We start from the raw sequence: 16,976 nt of genomic DNA, 5'->3' as shown, positions 1-16,976 counted from the left end.
TTTTGAGAGGAAAAAAAATGAAATATTTGTTTGACCCCATGTCTCTCAAATGTGAGATACAAGAGACAGCCACTTATTTCCTCGTGGCTGTTGCTGTGTGCAGTCGGTGCTGTGTCCTCTGCAACTGCCTGTCGTGGGTTTGTTCTGGGGCCCCTGGGACAGGCCAGCCTGAGATCAGGCCGCCTGGGGGCATCCACTGCAACCCAAACAGGTCAGATCTCGCTCTGGGTCCTTTCTAACTTCCCTTTCTACCTCCTGACAACTAAATCTGACGGAGGCAGAAGAGGTGCTTCTCAGAGTCTGTGGTCGTGAGCTCACAGGGAGCCCCTGTGGGTTTCCATCTCTGAGGGGTATGGACACAGCCTGAGGCCTCCCTGCCTGCTTCTTCTCACTGTCCACAGCTGTCCCTTCTGCCCCCCACCCCCACCCCACGCTCATTGACTGCCTGTGTCTGGACCAGAAACAGAAGGGCTAGCCAAACCAGCCTGCTTCTGGGACATGGCAGGCTCAGGTTCTGTGTCACTGAGCTGATGTTACTGTGGGCTCAGCTGTGCCTTCAGCTGTGTTCATTCCTGGGTCCCAACTCCTGCCCTGGGTGCTGGCAGTGACAGGTGAGGGCCCATAGCCTGTGGGCTCAGAGCTGGGGTCACAGGCTGCTTCCCCTTTCCTGTCACACCCCAGGGGCACTGGTTGGCCACTGACCACTGAGCCAGTCTTGAGGCCAGAGGGAAAGGACCTGCAGACTGGTCTGGTGTCATGAGGGCCCTAGCCACGTGGTCTGTGTGTGGAACAGGAAACCAGGCCGGGTCGTCACAGGCAGTGATGGGGGCTAAATCTCTTCTCTGACATAGAAGGGCCCACCCAGTTCTTTGCAGGAACAGCCCCAGCAGCTCATGTGATTTGTTCATGCCCTAGTTTCCTGGTCTGTAAATTAGGGATAAAATGGCCCATACCTACCGGGTGAGTGCTGGAATTACAGGAGCTGACACCCGCCTTGCGCCTTGCCTGTGGGCTCCCTGCCCTGACCTGGTGACCTGGTTCCTGGCTTACAGGGTGGGGTTCCTCTCACCTCTGGGCCCATCCCCCACCCCAGCGGGCCTGAGCCCTGTGTCTCTCACAGGAGAAAATGCACAAGCTCCTGGAGGTGTACGAGCGACTGGGTGGGGAGGAGGACATCGTCAATCCTGCCAACGAGCTGATCAAGGAGGGCCCCATCCAGAAGTTGTCGGCCAAGAGTGGCTCAGCACAGGACCGCCACCTCTTCCTGGTCAGGCCCTGCCCCGCCCTGCCCTGACTGCCACACCCCCTCACCCTGAGCACCGCCTTACCCAGCCCAGCTGCAGAGCCCTGCCTCCCTCCTCTGTCGCCCTTCCATTGTGGAGGTACAGGTACCTCTCACCGCCTGTCCCTGTTGCAGTTCAACAGCATGATCCTTTACTGTGTGCCCAAACTGCGGCTCATGGGCCAGAAGTTCAGTGTCCGGGAGAAGATGGACATTTCAGGCCTCCAGGTGGGTGAGGCCCTCCCTCTTCCCTCTTCCCTGCTCCCCTGGCAGGGCTCAGGAAGGGAGGGTCACTGAGCCCCGGCTGCTGGAGGGTCACCGCTGCACCTGGCCTCCCACCCACTTTTCGAACTTCGGCTCTGTGCCCACATGTGGCCTAGGTGTTTCTGAGTCCCACTCAGCCTGGCACCGTGGGTGGTGTGAGCAGGATCCGTCCCTCCACTGGCCTGCCTTCCAGGGATTGCTGCCCTGTGCTTGCAGGATGAAGGACAGCACCAGTCTGGGCGAGCCTCTGTCCCTGCAGGCTTGGTGCTCAGAGCCCCATTTACAGACCCAAAGGCAAAGCCTGAGTGAATGTGGACGGGCTGCCCTCCCTGCCCAACCCTGGTCCCCTGGTCCTGTGTGTGCTTCTCTCCTGCACTGTCTTGGAGTCCACATGAGGTTCTGCAAGCCCCGGGGTCTAGATGACGTGTTGTCTGCCTTCCCTGTCTCCTGAGCCTCTCCACCTCTCCATGTCTCCTGGCATAGGGGCCACAGGAGCTGGGCCTCCCTTCACCTGGGAGGGCTGTGAATTTCTCCAGAAATACTGAGCGCTAAATCAGTTTTAAAATATGAAGGTTTGCCTTAGTGATACAAGAAAAAATACTTCTTACTTTGAAATTCTTTGAACCCAAGTCTAAGAAACACCAGCTTCTGTAAAAGCTACAGAAAAAAAATTTTTTCTCATCGTTAGAAGAAATCATTTTTGTAGGTGTTTCTGTGTGAGAAATCAGTGGTGGGTGGTTAACTAGACGTGCGAAGGCAGACACTCTCACCTTTGAGGCGTCTGGGAATTCCTGCTATGAGACTCGATCCCAGCTCCTGGGTGGGCCCGCATCTCCCCCCAGCTGGGCTGACAGTGGGCTACATCCAGCCTAGTATCTTCGGGGTGGGGAATTGGGGATGAGGGGTGGCTTCCCGTCACAGGGGCTGGTGGAGCACAGACCCAGCACAGGGGGACAGAGCCTCCTGGCCCTTTGAAGATTTCCCTTCCTCTCTCAGGGGCCGTGCCTTCAGATGCGTTGGTGGGAAAGCTTCCGTGTCTGGGGGCTGTTCCCTACTTGCTGAGAAGCCCTGCAGGTGGGAGGGTTTGGCCGGCACAGCTGCCAGTGCAGAGGATGAGAGGCCCTAGCCCTCCTCCATGGACCAGCTCCCCTGGTGTCCCATCTGCCAGGTCACCTGTGCCCCTCCTGCAGGACAGCTTGAGGCTGTCGCTCAGGGCCTGCTAAGCCATCAGCGGTTTTATTTTGTCCTTTGACCCTTGTGCCTCCAGGTGCAGGATATCGTCAAGCCAAATGCAGTGCACACGTTCATCATAAAGGGAAGGAAACGGTCCCTGGAGCTGCAGACCCGGTACGGGTAGCCATCCCAGCAGCTGCTGCTGTAAATGTCTATGACCTGAGATTTTAGCAGACGGCTTCCTTTTCTAAACGGAATAACTTTGCAACCCGTTCTTTTCGTTCATTTTATTCACTTGTGACTTAAAATGTAACAGGTCTAAAGGGAAGTTGATGAGAATTGAGCCCCTGGCTTCCTCTTCTCCCACCAGCAGACATTCTTAATCACCTGTGAGCTGATTTTCCCGAACTGGGCATGAAGGTGTCCCAGGTTTTCAAATCACACACAGCTGTTTACCATACGGCCCGTTCTGCTTCTTGCTTTGTTCATTTAGTTTACCAGGCACCATCCCAGATCTGAGCCCCGTTTCCAGAAGCAGCATAATTTTCCATCATGATCACCTGTGCTCAGTCCAGGTCTCACTGTGGCAGGTGCTGCAAGCAGCATCCTCACACTAGATTTGTGCATGCTTGTCTTTATTCCATCAGAGAGGTTCCTGAAGGAGAACCGTTGGTCTGAGGGTAGCACATCTGCTTTAAGTTGTGGTGGCTACTGCCACACTCCCCTGGTATTGGTGCAGGCTTATGCTCTGCTTTGGGGGCGTGTGTGGGAGATTCCATCTCGTTTCTGCCAGCAATGTGAGGTCTTTGTAATGACCTGTTCTGGTCCAGGGATGTGTTGGTGTATATCCAGTACAGAGGAGTCTGCAGACCACACCTGACCACACCTGACCCTATGTAGGTGCATCTGACTCTGCCTGGATATACCTGAACATACCTGACAATATGTGGCCATACTTGACTCTGCATCTGACCCCACTTGCCCCACCTGGCTGCACCTGATCCTACCAAATCTCGTGTTACTGCACCTGAGTCCACCTGGCCACACTTAACCTCACCTGGACACACTTGACTACACCTGATCCCACCTGGCTACACTTGACCCCACCTGGACACACTTGATTACACTTGGTCTCATGATTGCACCTGAGTCCACCTGGGCACACCTTGTCTACCTGGTTGCATCTGGCCCCACTTGCCCACAGTGTACAGGGCACTCAAGGACGGTCTTCCAAGGCCCTGAGTTGCATTGTGAGGCTGTGAGCAGCTCAGGGGTATGCCACAAGACTGAGAGGAATGGGGGTTAGCAGCGTCTAAGACAGGGTTAATAAGCTGCTGTGTTTGTATTTATAGGACAGAAGAGGAGAAAAAAGAATGGATTCAGGTGAAGCTCCTAAAATTTTAAAGTAATCAGATGACCAAATTCTTGTGCAGTGTGGCCATTTCACGTTGGAGCGAGTGATGGAGCAGCCCCCTGACTCCCCACGTTGCTCACCTCACCTGTCCATCCTCCTCGAAATGACAAAGTGCTCTCTTTAAGTACCTTCAGACACCACCAGCCTTTCAGCCCTTTCACTTGTTTAGCACCACAGTAGATAAGCAAAAATGAAGGGCTAGAGGCGGGCAAGCAGGGAGGGGCCCTCACCCTGGGGCTGAGTCTGTGCTTCTGGGGGGCCCGAGGGGTCCCCAGAGCCAGCCTGCAGGAACAGTGGGTTAGTGGGACGAGCAGCTGGACTTGGGGGGAGGGGTGCTGTGCTTCCAGAGGCAACTGGTAAGTGTCCTGGGGCAGCGAGAGCACACTTGCCTTGGGACCAGCCACAGTGGGTACTCTGGACGGAGACCAAAGCCCCTGAAGGCAAAGGTCAAAGCAGAGGCTGAGCAGGGAGCCCGGTGGAGTGCTAACTGGGAAGGCCTTGTGGCTTCCAGAGTTCATAGAAATTTAGGTGGAAAGAGAAAAAGGAAATTCAAACAGAAATGAGGGGGACATACTGACATAGGACATGGAAATATATCCAAAAATCCACACAGAATGTCCGGGAAGTGTCTGCAGCAGCCTGGAATGCTGGGAGGGCACCTGACCACATGCAGGGCAGGCCTGGGGCCTGTGCATGGGGAGTGGGGTCTGGGTCGGCCACAGGTGACCTGTCTGTGGGGACGGGTATGCTGGTCTTGCCCTCCTTGATGTGCTCACTGAGGGCCCTCGTTCTCTGGGGGTCTGTCTCAGGTCATCGAGGACACCATAGAGAGACACAAGCAGAACAGCCAGACCTTCAAGGCCTTCAGTAGCTCCTTTGGCCAGGATGAAGACCCATCCCTCCCTCCAAATCCCTCTGTGAGCACCAGCGCCCCAGGGCTGGGGGAGGGTTGGGATGAGGCCCCATGTGGAAGGGCGGCATCTTGGAGGGACGCTGGTCCCTGCACTCTCCCTGACCATGCTCACCGCCTGTCCTTCACGGAGTGCCCACGGAGGCAGCCAGGCCTCATGAGGTGGGGCTGTGATCTTATCAGTGGGGGCAGCTCGCTTGTCCCCATATGGAGCACCCTGGGGCCAAGGGGGACCAGGAGGCAGGGTACCGCCCAGGGCCAGGTAGGGGACGACAGCTGCAGCTACTCATCGGGGGCACTCTGGGTCGCAGCCACCTCCTGAGGGCACAGCCACCTTCAGAGGAAAGGTCCCTCACTCCCATCTCCTGCCAGAGGCAGTCATGAAACCAAGGATGCCCAACTGTCCCAAGTCCCCAGCACCAGGCCTAGCTGGCCCTCCCCATGGCCTTTCCAGGCTGCATGTCAGGCCACTTAATATTCACGTCAAATCTCTTATTTTTTTTTTTGCTTTCTGGGCATATTTTAGAAGAAAAGTTTGCATTCCTCCCCAGCTGCCTTGAATAGAGGCATCGTGGATTCAGCAATATCCCTGTGGTTAAAGTGATACAGGAGGAGCCAAACTGCCCTCTGGCCTAGCAGGCCTGAGGATGAAGGGGGGGTGTTATAGCCGGGTGGGCTGGGCAGGCCTCCGGGAGTGTCCCACACTGGGCCCTTGTGGTCAAACGGGAGGGCCGGGGTGCTCTCTGTGGTTCATGCTGCACTGGGTCTCAGTCTGTGGCTGGGGAACCCCTGCTCATGCTGGCTGTCTCTGTTCCTTCCAGGTGGTGAGTGCCAGCCCTGAGGAGCCTGCCCTGGCAGCCAGTGGTGGAGGGGGTGTTGCAGGGGTGAGTGACACTCCGGCTTCAGCAGGGGCAGGAGGTAGAGGATGAGGTTGGGCCGGGGTGCTCTCTGGGGCACTGTTGGATGGGGGTGCCCTCTAGGGTGAGGGTCGGGGTGCCCTCTGGGGTGCAATTGGATGGGGATGCCCTCCGGCATGAGGGTTGGGTAGCCCTCTGGACCGAGGTCCAGGGGTAAGCCACCCCCATGTGTCCTGAGTCCCCCTGGGACAGGCTCTGGCCCTGCTGGGAGAGGCTCAGGGAGGGGCCCACGCGTCGTTGCATCAGTTGGGTGGCAGTCACACAGCCGTGCTCTTTACCGCGTGTGAAAAGTATGTGGATGAAATGTGACTCAGTGTCACCTCCTCCTTAGGCAGCTTGGCTGTCCCCAGGGAAAGATCAGCCCCTGGCTGTGGGGTTTGGCAGGACACTGGGCGAGGGGTTGGCACTCCCAGGGAAGACTTCTCAGGGGGAATGTCCCACCCGCGCCTCCGGCCCAGGAAGGCAGGGGTGCCCAGGACCCCACTCCACATCTGCTCACCTGTCCACCTGGGGCAGCACAGGTGGGGAAGGGGCTGGGAAGCCTGTGCCATGTCCTCCCTAGTGGACATGCTGACCACCCCCTGCCAGTGGTTTGGGGGATTAGGTAGAAGGGTAAGGGTGTGCGCCTGGCCCAACGTGAGCATCCAGGGCAGGGGAGCATGGTTACTGACCCCTGGCCTACTGGTCATGGACTCCAGTGACAGTCATGCCCCAAGATACCAGGGGGGTGTGGCACCTGCAGGCTGCTGAAGGGTGCTCCTGGGTAGGCAGGCGGAGCAGGGCTGGGTCCCACCCTGAGGCTGTCCACCCAAGCCCCAGCCTGACCCCTGGGTCTGAGGCCCCCTAGTCTCCCACCTGCCAGCCTCTCCCTCCCCCTCCCATGCTCTGCCCTCCAGGCCTCCAGCCTCCATGGGTGCTGCCCCTTGGGCAGCCTAGAGCTGCTGGAGAGTCCCCCGAATCCAGTGGAGGCCCAGAGCTCGTCCAGTCTGGTTATGCAGTGTGGGCGTTGTTCTGGGCAGCCCCACCGCAGGGGCCCTGGTAGACAGAGCCCGCCAGGGGAAGGGGATGCTGGACACAGCATCCTGGGGGCGGCAGTGGTCTCTGTGGCCACAAGGAGTGAGGTTCCTGTCAGGAGCTGAATGTTGGTAAGAACCTGTCTCCCATCTTGGCTCACGCTGGGAGGCTGGGCCAGGGACAGCCCCCACTCCCTATGAGAGCAGAGCTCGGGCCCCCACCATGTCCCTCCGGCTCCTGGGGGCTTCCAGAACCTTGAGAAGTGTGGGCCTCACAGAAGGATGGAGCGTTGGGGGACAGGATGGGGGTAGGGGCCAATGACAGGAGGAAGCCCCTTATTCAAGTGGGGCCCTGGTGCCATGGGTGCTGGAGAGCAGAATGAGGTCGCAAGTAGGTAGGATCACTGAGTCAGGCAGCATGAAAGTGGCATGGGCAGTGGGGGATGGTGGTCTTATCACAGCCCATGAGCCCCCTGAGGGACTTCCTCACCCTCTTGCCCTCCCTGCTCTCACTCCACCCTGCCCCAGGGCCTTTGCACCCGCCCAGGACCCTCAGCAGATGAACAGAGTAACTGTCCCCATGCTTTCCTCATTGGTGTGTCCTGTGAGCAGAGGTGTTGGTGGGTGTGGGGCAGCTCAGCGAGGGTGAGGGTTGGGCCATATAGGGCCTGGCCTGGACCTATTCAGGGTACGTTTATGGACGGGGCTCAAAAATGAGGTTTCATTCTGACGCCAAAAGTGTGATCCTTGCCACAGATTTAGGCCTTTTCTCAACATACTTAGAGAGGAAGGTGAAGCCCGCGTGGCGGCTGGCCCCATTCCCCAGCGCTGGTGTCCTCAGACACGTGGTTCGGCAAGCGCCTTCCTAGGAGGAACTCAGCCCAGAGCCCAGAAGTTTCACAAGGTAGCTACAGCCTTGTGTCCTGCAGAAGTCACATTGTGCTTCACAGATCAGTGCCCCAGGGCTCAGACCCGGGGTGACGTTTGCACCCCTCCACGGCAGAGCCAGGGCCCGCCCCCACCCGGCTGGGACCTAGGGATTCACAAAGCTAGTGCTGCCCTTCCACCCCGAGCCCAGCTCCGGAGCTTTGGACAGAGCTGCCCACCAGGAGCCAGGGGGCCAGGTGGGGCCTGTGTCCAGCCTGCAAGATCAGGGACCACCAGGAGGGCATCAGAGGCCCATCGTCCAGCCTCTTGTGGGGCCCAGTTCTTACCTGAGTATGCCTCCTACTTCTGGGTTGTGGGTCCAAAAACGCTCGAGTGAACCAGACCCTCTGCCCTGGGCACTTCCTGTGCCCATGTTGGCATGTTGGGTGCTTTGGGTGGACACTAGCAGATGCCACGTTCTGTACCCATGGAAGACACAGCATAGGCCTTTCAATGCCCCAGCATCCACGAGAACAATAACCCGGCCAGAGTGCTGGGAAGACCCGCCCTGGGCTGTGCATGTGGGCACCTGACCCGCGTGCAGGTTGGTGCCTGTCCCCTGTGTCGGGAGCCCATGTGGCAGGGGTGGCACAGTGGGCTGGCTGGGCTACAGCCCCTCATTTTTGAATGCTTCCCCCACCCACACTCGGAGCCGCCTTGCAGCAGACTGCCTTCTGTCCGCCAGCCTCGGGGCTCTGGCCTCCCCCCAGCCCCAGCACCCTCACTGCCTCCATCCCTCAGCCCAGCCCTCCCCTCTGGCCCCTTTGCCCTTCCTTTGCCTGGAAGCCCCCATGGCCATGCCCTTGGTCCAGCTGACCTCTGACCACACCTGCCTCCCGGGCCCTTGGCGTCCTCACCTGGTAAACAGGGACACTGGAGCCACCCTGAGGGACGGTGGAGGACCCTTGTCTCCCCTGCCCTGTGCCCTGGCCCCCAGGTAGCACCCCTCCTGTGTCTGGCCCTGAGCGGTCCCCAGATGGTCTCAGGAAAGGAGCTGCAAGTGGGGTAGGGAGATGTGGGAATATGAGGGGAAACGGGTGGTCAGTCAGGGTCCTGGCGCTGTGATGGGCTTCAGGATCGGTTGCCAACTCTGCTGTACAGATGGAGACACTGAGGCTCAGAGAGGAGGGGACTTGTCCACAGTCTTATGGCTACTGGGGTCAGGGCAGAGACTGGGGCCCATCCCCCACCTTGTACAGGTCCTACCCAGATGGAGAAACTGAGGCTCAGCCAGGCGACCCCGCAGAGCCCCCACCAAAGCCTCATGCTGCACCTGCTGCCTTGAGAGCCCTGCGTCCCGTCCCACATGGCTGCCCGCAGTGCAGGGGGAGCCCCGTGCCTGGGCGGCGAGGGGGCAGGGGCTGGTTGGATGCGGGCTGCTTTGCTTTCTGCTTGTTTACTGTGTTTCTTCCTCTTCTATGGGATGTTCCCGGGAAACAACTGAGAGGGCACAGTCAGCGAGGCTGGGAAGGTCTGGGCCCCATGCAGCCCTGGGAGTGTCTGGGTGTGCCCCCCTGCCCCGGAGGCCTCCATACTTGCTCACTCGGTAGTACCCCTTCTGGTAGGCACCGGGTTCTCTAGGTGTGCCCCTCTGGTTGGGGGGGTTCTTCTCCTGAGCCGTGCCATGCCGGCAACTGTGATCTGCGACCCTCGGTGGCCTGGACCCCCTCATGGGCAGGGCACTGCTTCCTTACTTTTGGACAACATCAGGGTTAAAAAAATACATGTTTGACAATGAAGGATACAGGGTTGTTTGTAGAGACGGAGGAGGTGGAACGAAGTGAGACCCCCTCTTCCCTCCCGTCCCTCTGTGGGGTTGGATGTCCCTGCAGACGTGGCACAACTTGTTGAAATGCATGTTATGGTGTTTTCGTGACTTGTCTAAGGCTTTTTTAAGCTCTCTGAACACAAACCACATTGAGTTTCCTGACTTCCTGTTGTTGCCCCTGTCAGCTGCTGGGTGGGAGGATCAGACAGCTTGGTGGAGATGTGTATGTGGGGGTGCATCCCCAGAGCCTCAGGCCACGCTGGGCACATGCGCCCCTTCCCCAGTGTGGATGCTGGGCACCATCCTTTCAGACCCACCAGGTTGTCACTGGCCTCTGTGTAGGCCGAGTTCCAGGCCCCTCAGACCCTCCTGATGCGCGATGGTGACCCCAGGGCAGCCTGGGAGCAGGGCTGGGCAGGGGCTAAGGCCACGATTCCTTGGCTTCATTCCCTTCTGCATTTTGCCCCGCACATGCACTGCCCACATTCACCGGGCTTCCCTGCACACTTGCCTCCTGTAGCTCGAGTCCAGGAGAGGGTCTGCTAAGACCGGGCGCGACAAGGAGAAGCTGGGCTGCAGGAGCTGCGGCGAGACCTTCAACTCCATCACCAAGAGGAAGCACCGGTGCAAGCTGTGTGGGGTGGTGAGTCCAGGCCAGCGGTTCTCCCACGACCAGGGACAGCACCCTGCAGCAGACAGGGAGACCCCACCTGTGGCCTGTTCAGCTCTGGTGTTGGACCGACAGTCTTGTGGGTGAAAAAGTACCAGATCTGGAAGCACAGCTTGGAGCTGGGTGGCCTCCCACTGCCCCCCCACCCCGCAGTGATAATCTCCCCTGTTCTCACAGAGGCCAGAGCCCTTTTTCCTGAGGATGGGCTTCTGAACTTGGTGTTGAAAGGGAGGGTTATTCCTGGTAAAAGGATTGTTGATTCAAGTACTTCCAGGCTAAGTTATTAAAATGGCACGCGTGTTAGCAAGTGGGTCTTAGCACAGAGCTGTGTTAGAACTGGTTTTCCACAGGGCCCCGCAGACTGTGCTGGGCATGGTATTTATTGTCATGCCTTCGTGTGAAACCTTGAAACCCTGGGGAAAGGAGAGAGAAATGTATGAATCCTCACATGAAGGACAGATGAGTGATGGATGTGTGAATTGTGGGGGGATGGATGGATGGATGGGTGGATGGGTGAAAGGATGGAAAGGTGGATGGATGGATGGATGGATGGATGGATGGATGGATAGGTGGGTGGATGGATGGATGGATGGATGGATGGATGGATAGGTGGATGGATGGATAGATGGAAAGACGGATGGATGCATGTGTCATCATCTGTCTATCCACTCACTAATCCAACCATCCAGAGAAATAGAAACAAATCCAGTAGAAATCATGGAAATTGCTTAATATAGGGTAACTCTATGTTCAGTTTTTTGGAGGTGGATCTCTGTTTTCCACAGAAGCTCTGCCATCTTGCATTCCCACAAACAACGCACAAGGGGTAGGTTTCTCCACGCCCTCACCAGCATCCTCACCAACACTGTTTTGGGTCCTAGCCATCCTGACAGGCATGACATATCTGGTTCCTCCTCGTCCCTTTGATTTGCGTTTCCCTGGTGGTTAGTGATCCTTCCATGTACCTGGTGCCCCTTCCCAGTCTCCTACCATGCGCACAGATGCTGGGACCCTCCAGGAAAGGAAACAAGTCCCGGATGGCCAGCAAGGGCCAGCATTGGGATCCCTGCCCTCTGATGAGGCTCCCCTGCACGTGCTCTGTCCCTCCTGTCCCCAGGGGCCGGGGTCACAGGTGCCCTCTGCCTTACAGGTCATCTGTGGGAAGTGTTCTGAGTTCAAGGCTGAGAATGGCAGGCAGAGCCGGGTCTGCCGAGGGTGTTTCCTGACGCAGCGGGCAGTACCTGAGAGCCCCAGCCCTGAGGTGGCACCTGAGGAGCCCAAGCACAGCACAGAGGTAGGCAGACCAGGTCCTGTGACTGTCCTGGATGGGAGCCCTGCCCCTGGCAGCCTCTGTGGACTGTGACCTCAGGGCTTTTGGTGTCCCCTGTGCCAGGAGAGATAGTGCGTATACGTGTGTGCGTGTGTGCAGTGTATGTGTTCATGTGCACGTGGTATACATGTTTGTGATACATGCGTATGGTGTGTGTGTGTGGCGCGCGTGTGCAGCCCTTCCCTGTGAGCCATGCCCTGCCTCCTGCGATTCCATCTTGCCCTGTTTTATCTCTGTTTCTGGTTTGGTGCTGCCCATGCTCTCAGTCCTTTGGGGTCCAGACTGTACCAGGAGTCCTCGTGGTGATCCCGGGGTGGGTCAGGCTGGCCTGGGCCCAGGTGCAGCCTGTTTCGCAGGAGGCCAGGCCTGGCCCCCGCCCCCATGAGGATGACACCTACTGCGAGGCTGTACATGACCCCATCCTTTGTGTCTCCAGGGGCCAGCGGCTGTTGACCCCCAGCCCAGCCTGCTCTGCGGCCACCTGCAGGTGTCGGACAGTGGTGCAGCCTGGAGCGAGGTGTGGGCCACCATCCCAGCCTCAGACCCCCTGGAGCTGGTGCTGCACCTGCAGGAAGACAGCCAGGTATGTCCCCCACCTGCCCTCCAGTGGTGCTGGGCGGACGCCCTGATTCTTGCAGCCCAGTGCCCCAGGCCCACAGTGCCCAGAGGGGCCTGGGACCAATGCTGCTCAGGCTCCTGTGATCCTCGGGGCTCAGTTTCCCTGGTTGCTCAAGGTCACCCCTCTGCTGCCCCCCATGGGGAAGAGTTCTGTGGTGCCAGAAGTGCTGACGCCAGGGTGCTCACCCAGCTCTCCTTTGCTTCAGGATGGCTGGCCACCACGCACCGTCCCCCTCTCTGGCTGCACAGTGAGTGTGTTGGACCCCGCGGAGAGGCCAGACTCCAGGCATGTGTGGCGGCTGCAGCAGGGCCAGCAGTCCTTGTACCTGAGCACCCCGTCAGCGGACCTGCAGCAGCGGTGGCTGGAGGCCCTGAGTGCAGCTGCCCGCGGGGACCCGGGCCTGGCGGCCCTGTGAGCTGAGCCTCCGGCAGGTGTCCCAGCTCTGAAGCCACCCCAGCAGGGCCTGTGCTCACCTGGGAGGTGGTGTCCGAGACTACGTACAGGCTTTGTGCAGGTGTGGGGGGCTCCCGGCCCCCTGTGGGTGGACAGGCCACAGGGCACTTGACCCTGGAGGGACCTCTGAAGAGGAGGAAATGGGCCCAGCCACCCAGCATGTGTCCACGAGGAGCCCGGCTCTGCCCCAAGCCCCAGCAGTGTGGCCTGGCCAGGGTATGGCCTGTCAGGTGTGGGGCACCCAGCTCCAGAGGCAGAAGGAGCATCCTGGGGGTGCCTGGGGACCCCCTTTGAGGAGGAGGTCTGCGGTCATGCCTGCCCCCCATACCATCTGTACTGTGCGAGCTGGACTGACTGACCCTGGACTCCACCTCCCTCCTGCCCACTCCTGGCTCTGAAACCCGCCTCCCCATTTGGGGGGGACATTGGTCACCTGGGGCATCCCTGTGGGGTGTACCTGAGAAGCCCAGCAGAGGCCCTTGGGCCTGCCCCTGTCTCATATGGGGCCCGACATCTGTGTCCGTCTCCCCACCACTGGCGGCAGGCAGTGCTTGTCTGTGGAAATAAATGCTGGCAGCCAGCAGCTGGGCACGGCCTCGGGGTTGGGGTTAGGGCGGTCTGGGGGAGATGGCGAAGGCACAGCGAGGCCTGTGGGGAGCAGGTCCCCGCCCAAGGGTGGGCAGACAGTGAAGCACCCAGACCCTCCGCCCCCTGGTCCAGTTGCTTCTCCAACGACCTCTGCTCCTTCTGCATGCACTGAGCACCCACTGCTTCTGCAGGCCTAGGGGACTCTTCTCAGGGCACCCTGTCCAGGATGTCCCTACTTGATAGCTAAGGAAACTGAGTCACAGGAGGTCCCTCGGGTCCCATAACTCCAGACTGAGGGAACAGCTGGGACTGACTGGCTGGTGTGTGGTGGTGCTCTGGTGGAGCAGGGGGTGAAACTAGGCCCTCCAGCAGGTGCCCACTTGGTCTTCCCAGCTGGCCCCCAGGAGTTCTCTGGGCCCTGCAGCCTGGCGTCCCTGCACACAGGTTTCCACGGTGACCTGCTGCCCCCAGCAGAGTCCCCTGCCATCCTTGGGAGAGCGTCGGGCAGCCGCGGGTCCACAGGCTGTGTGGCTGCAGCAGGGCTGGAGGCACAACCCCCTGCCCTTGTGGACCTGGCCTGAGGCTGCGAGGAAGAAGTCCCTTCTATGGGGAGGGGGAGCAAGGCCTGGGGGAGGGGGAAGCAGTTGGACGGGGTCCCAGGGCCACTGCCTTCCTGAAGACACCCAGGGAAGGTATCACAGGAAGAGTGTCCAGGCCTGGGGCAAGGTCTCCCTCGGCAGTGGTCTAAGAGGTGGGGGCCACGGAGTGGGCTGGCTGCAGGGGGGTCTGTGGGTGCATGTGGGGATAGGTCCCTGGGGCCCCAGAGGGCCTCCAGGAAGAGCCCCGTGATGGTCAGTTCGGGGCTGCAGCCTCTAGCTGTTCAGGAGAGGAAATTCAAGTGTTCCTGGGAAGTCACTGCCGTGGAGTGCGATGTCTAGGGGCCAGCAGGCACTCCTCTGCCCACCCATGGAGGGCGGAGGCTCTCAGCCTCTCCACCTGCATCCCCACACCCCCTCTGAGTGGTTACTGCCCTGGGAGCAGGAAGAGGTCCCTGCCATCCTGAACCTACCGTATGGGGGGCAGGGGGTGGTCTACAGAGCTCACCTACCCAGCCTGATGCCAGGCCCAGGGGCCAAGTGTGGAGCTAGGGGTCTACCGAGTGGTGTCCCCGGCCTAGGGGCCTCTCCACGGAGGTTCTGCATGTTGCTTGGGGCCCGTGCTACACCGCAGCACCTCAACACGTGTCCTCACTAGGCCCTAGTGGGTACTGGAAGGTGAAAGGAGCCAGCCACTTGCTGAGAAGGAGGACGCTCAGAGGCATCCTGGCTGTAGTGAAATGAGTCCAGAGAGGGACATACACTTGCCCCAGGTCACACAGTGGGGTCATTCAGTCATTTGGTCCACCTATTGGTGCAGCGGGCACTGCTGGCGTGCCTCTGGGGTGCCGCCACTTGGATTGCTGGGACCAAGGGTTGGACTCTGGTCCTTGCATACATCCAGCCTCATTTTGCCCCCACAGCCTGCATGGGGGTCTCTATTATTGAGCCTCCCCCAGGGCAGGACGCAGCACCCACCACAGCACCTGGCTCAGCAGGAGCTCGGTATCTGCCAGCAGCCTTGGCGACGTCGAGGACACTATTGGCATGCAACCCCTGAGCACTGTGGGTTGGGAGTCTTCATTTTACAGAAGGGGAAATGGAGGCTCAGAGAGATGGGGGGGCTGCCTAGCAGTTAGGGCCCAGCCCCTCCGGTCTCTGGGTCTCAGGAACGGAGCCTGTTCCTCCTGGGACGGAGACCTAGGGACTGCCATGCCCAGAACATGGCAGTGGACACACAGGGGTCGCAGGGTCAGGCCCCAGGGCTCAGGACTGGGGGAGCTCCAGCTGCAGCTGCACAGCATCTCTGGGTGTCTGCAGGTGAGCTCCCTGTGGCAGATCCATCCCGGGGCCCAGCTGGCAACTGGGGGTGGCCATATCGGGGACCCCCAAGGCCCGACCCTCTGGATGCCCCCACCCTCACAGGGCTTCTGGTGGGCAGGGCAGCCAGTGCTCCCCTCAGGTACCAGACATGGAGGAAAGCACCATGGAGCCTTCCAGACCCGCACCCAGACCCCCAGGCCTCCCTCCATAGGCTCCCAGCCTTGCCTCCAGGATCCCACTGGGTGTGTAGCGAAGGTCTGTGTCCAGGTGCAGGTGCATGTGGGCAGCGCCTGGTGCTGGGGGGACATTCGGTCCTGGCCCGTCCTCCTCTCCCATCAGCATGTCCATCTTTCCCCAGATGATGCAGCCATGATCCCAAGGGACCCCACATGGTCCCCCAGAGAGCCTAAGGGGCTCCAGGGTGTCCCCAAGGGGCTGTGGGTCGTCCCAGGGGCTTCAGGGCATCCCCGAAGGGCTCCAGGTTGTCCCAGGGGCTCCAGGTCACCCCAGGGCTGTGCATGTCCCCGAAGCAGCCAGCATGATCAGAGCCTGGGCCGCCCCCCTGGTCTGACAGCCTCAGGTCCACCTCTGCTCCCGATTTACGAGGGAAGATGAGGGCCCAGGGTGGGTGGAGCCAGGTGTCCTCCCCACATTCTGTACACTCTGTCCTGGAAAACTAGCCTCCACCCCACTGGCTCTGGGGCTTCCTGCACTCGGTGCTGCTTGTGGGTGCAGGGCCTGCTGGGGGAGCCTGCTGGGAACACCCCACACCAGCTGTCCCTACCCGCGGGGCTCCTGCTCCTGCTCCTCACTGCCTTTGTACCCATGGCCGCTGTCTGTGGTCCCACCTTGGCCCTGTCTTCCTCCTGGGTGCGGCTGGCAGTGTTCCCGAAAGGAACAAGTGGTCCTCTTTGCTGCCATGACACGTGGCTCCACCCTGCAGGGGGCTCTCCTCCCTGTGCCTTATCCACACCCAGAGAAGCAGGTTACACCTGGAAACACCACATCTGTCCTCAAAGGGGCACCAGGAAACTAACACTTGGGTGTCCCATCCACCTCAGGAAGGATACTGGGGTCCTTGCCAAGGGCCCCCCTCCAGGGCAGCAGGAACCTGTGTCCTCCCGAAGCTGAGGAGGGAAGGGCTGTCATCCTCGCCCACCCAAGGAGGGGTACACGACAGCTAGCATGGAGGGCTTGTCTCCCGGGGGCCCCGGGGGCTCAGAGCAGGTCCCCAGGAGCTGGGTGGGTCCCTGGGGATCAGGGAGGGGGGCCATGTCAGGTAAGGTCCTCTCAGGAGCAGCTCCTGTTATGTAGGCTGGATGCAAGCAGTTCCTTTGGAGGCCACAGTGGGTGGAGGACAAGATAGAGGGAAACAAGCCCACGCAGACATCTTGGGTTGGATGGTTTCCCTTCAAACTCATGTCCACCTGGAACCTGAAAACATGACATTATTTGCAACAAGGCCTTTGCACATGTCACTGGTTCAGACAAGGACAGAGGGGCCCTAACCCCAGGGATGCATTGCATCAGGAGAGGAGAGGATGTGCTGGGGAGGCCCTGGGACCATCGTCCCCATGTTTGCAGAGGGCAGGCACCCTCCCCACACTGGACCTCAGGGCCCCGGCCTCCAGAACCAAGACAGAAGATGTTTCTGCTGGTTTAATGACCATAATGTGTGCTATTGTGGACGTTGTGGCAATTTGCACAGCAGCTCACCTCACACTGGGCA

The 16,976-nt window shown here is 59.7% G+C and overlaps 1 protein-coding gene across 4 annotated transcripts in view; it reads left to right on the top strand.

Moving 5' to 3' along the window:
• FGD3 (FYVE, RhoGEF and PH domain containing 3) overlaps positions 1 to 13,320 on the top strand; it is a 55,708-nt gene extending 42,388 nt beyond the window's left edge. For 3 of the 4 annotated variants that reach the window (XM_041746116.1, XM_041746115.1, XM_041746119.1), the window contains 10 exons: positions 1,121 to 1,267; positions 1,418 to 1,510; positions 2,814 to 2,893; positions 4,072 to 4,102; positions 4,943 to 5,050; positions 5,865 to 5,927; positions 10,189 to 10,311; positions 11,489 to 11,632; positions 12,105 to 12,251; positions 12,493 to 13,320. In XM_041746116.1, the coding sequence (XP_041602050.1) occupies positions 1,121 to 1,267; positions 1,418 to 1,510; positions 2,814 to 2,893; positions 4,072 to 4,102; positions 4,943 to 5,050; positions 5,865 to 5,927; positions 10,189 to 10,311; positions 11,489 to 11,632; positions 12,105 to 12,251; positions 12,493 to 12,702 (1,146 nt within the window). In that variant the 3' untranslated portion in view covers positions 12,703 to 13,320. Of the gene's footprint in view, positions 1 to 1,120; positions 1,268 to 1,417; positions 1,511 to 2,813; positions 2,894 to 4,071; positions 4,103 to 4,942; positions 5,051 to 5,864; positions 5,928 to 10,188; positions 10,841 to 11,488; positions 11,633 to 12,104; positions 12,252 to 12,492 lie in introns of those variants that run through there. The other variant, XM_041746118.1, reaches the window with a different exon arrangement.
• Positions 13,321 to 16,976: the final 3,656 nt, after the last annotated feature.

This window comes from Vulpes lagopus, chromosome 2 (assembly GCF_018345385.1).
Source record: "Vulpes lagopus strain Blue_001 chromosome 2, ASM1834538v1, whole genome shotgun sequence".
NCBI classification, from domain to species: Eukaryota; Metazoa; Chordata; class Mammalia; order Carnivora; family Canidae; genus Vulpes; species Vulpes lagopus.
The sequence above is the reverse complement of the archived record's forward strand: the minus strand, read 5'-3'. Positions and strand labels throughout refer to the sequence as shown.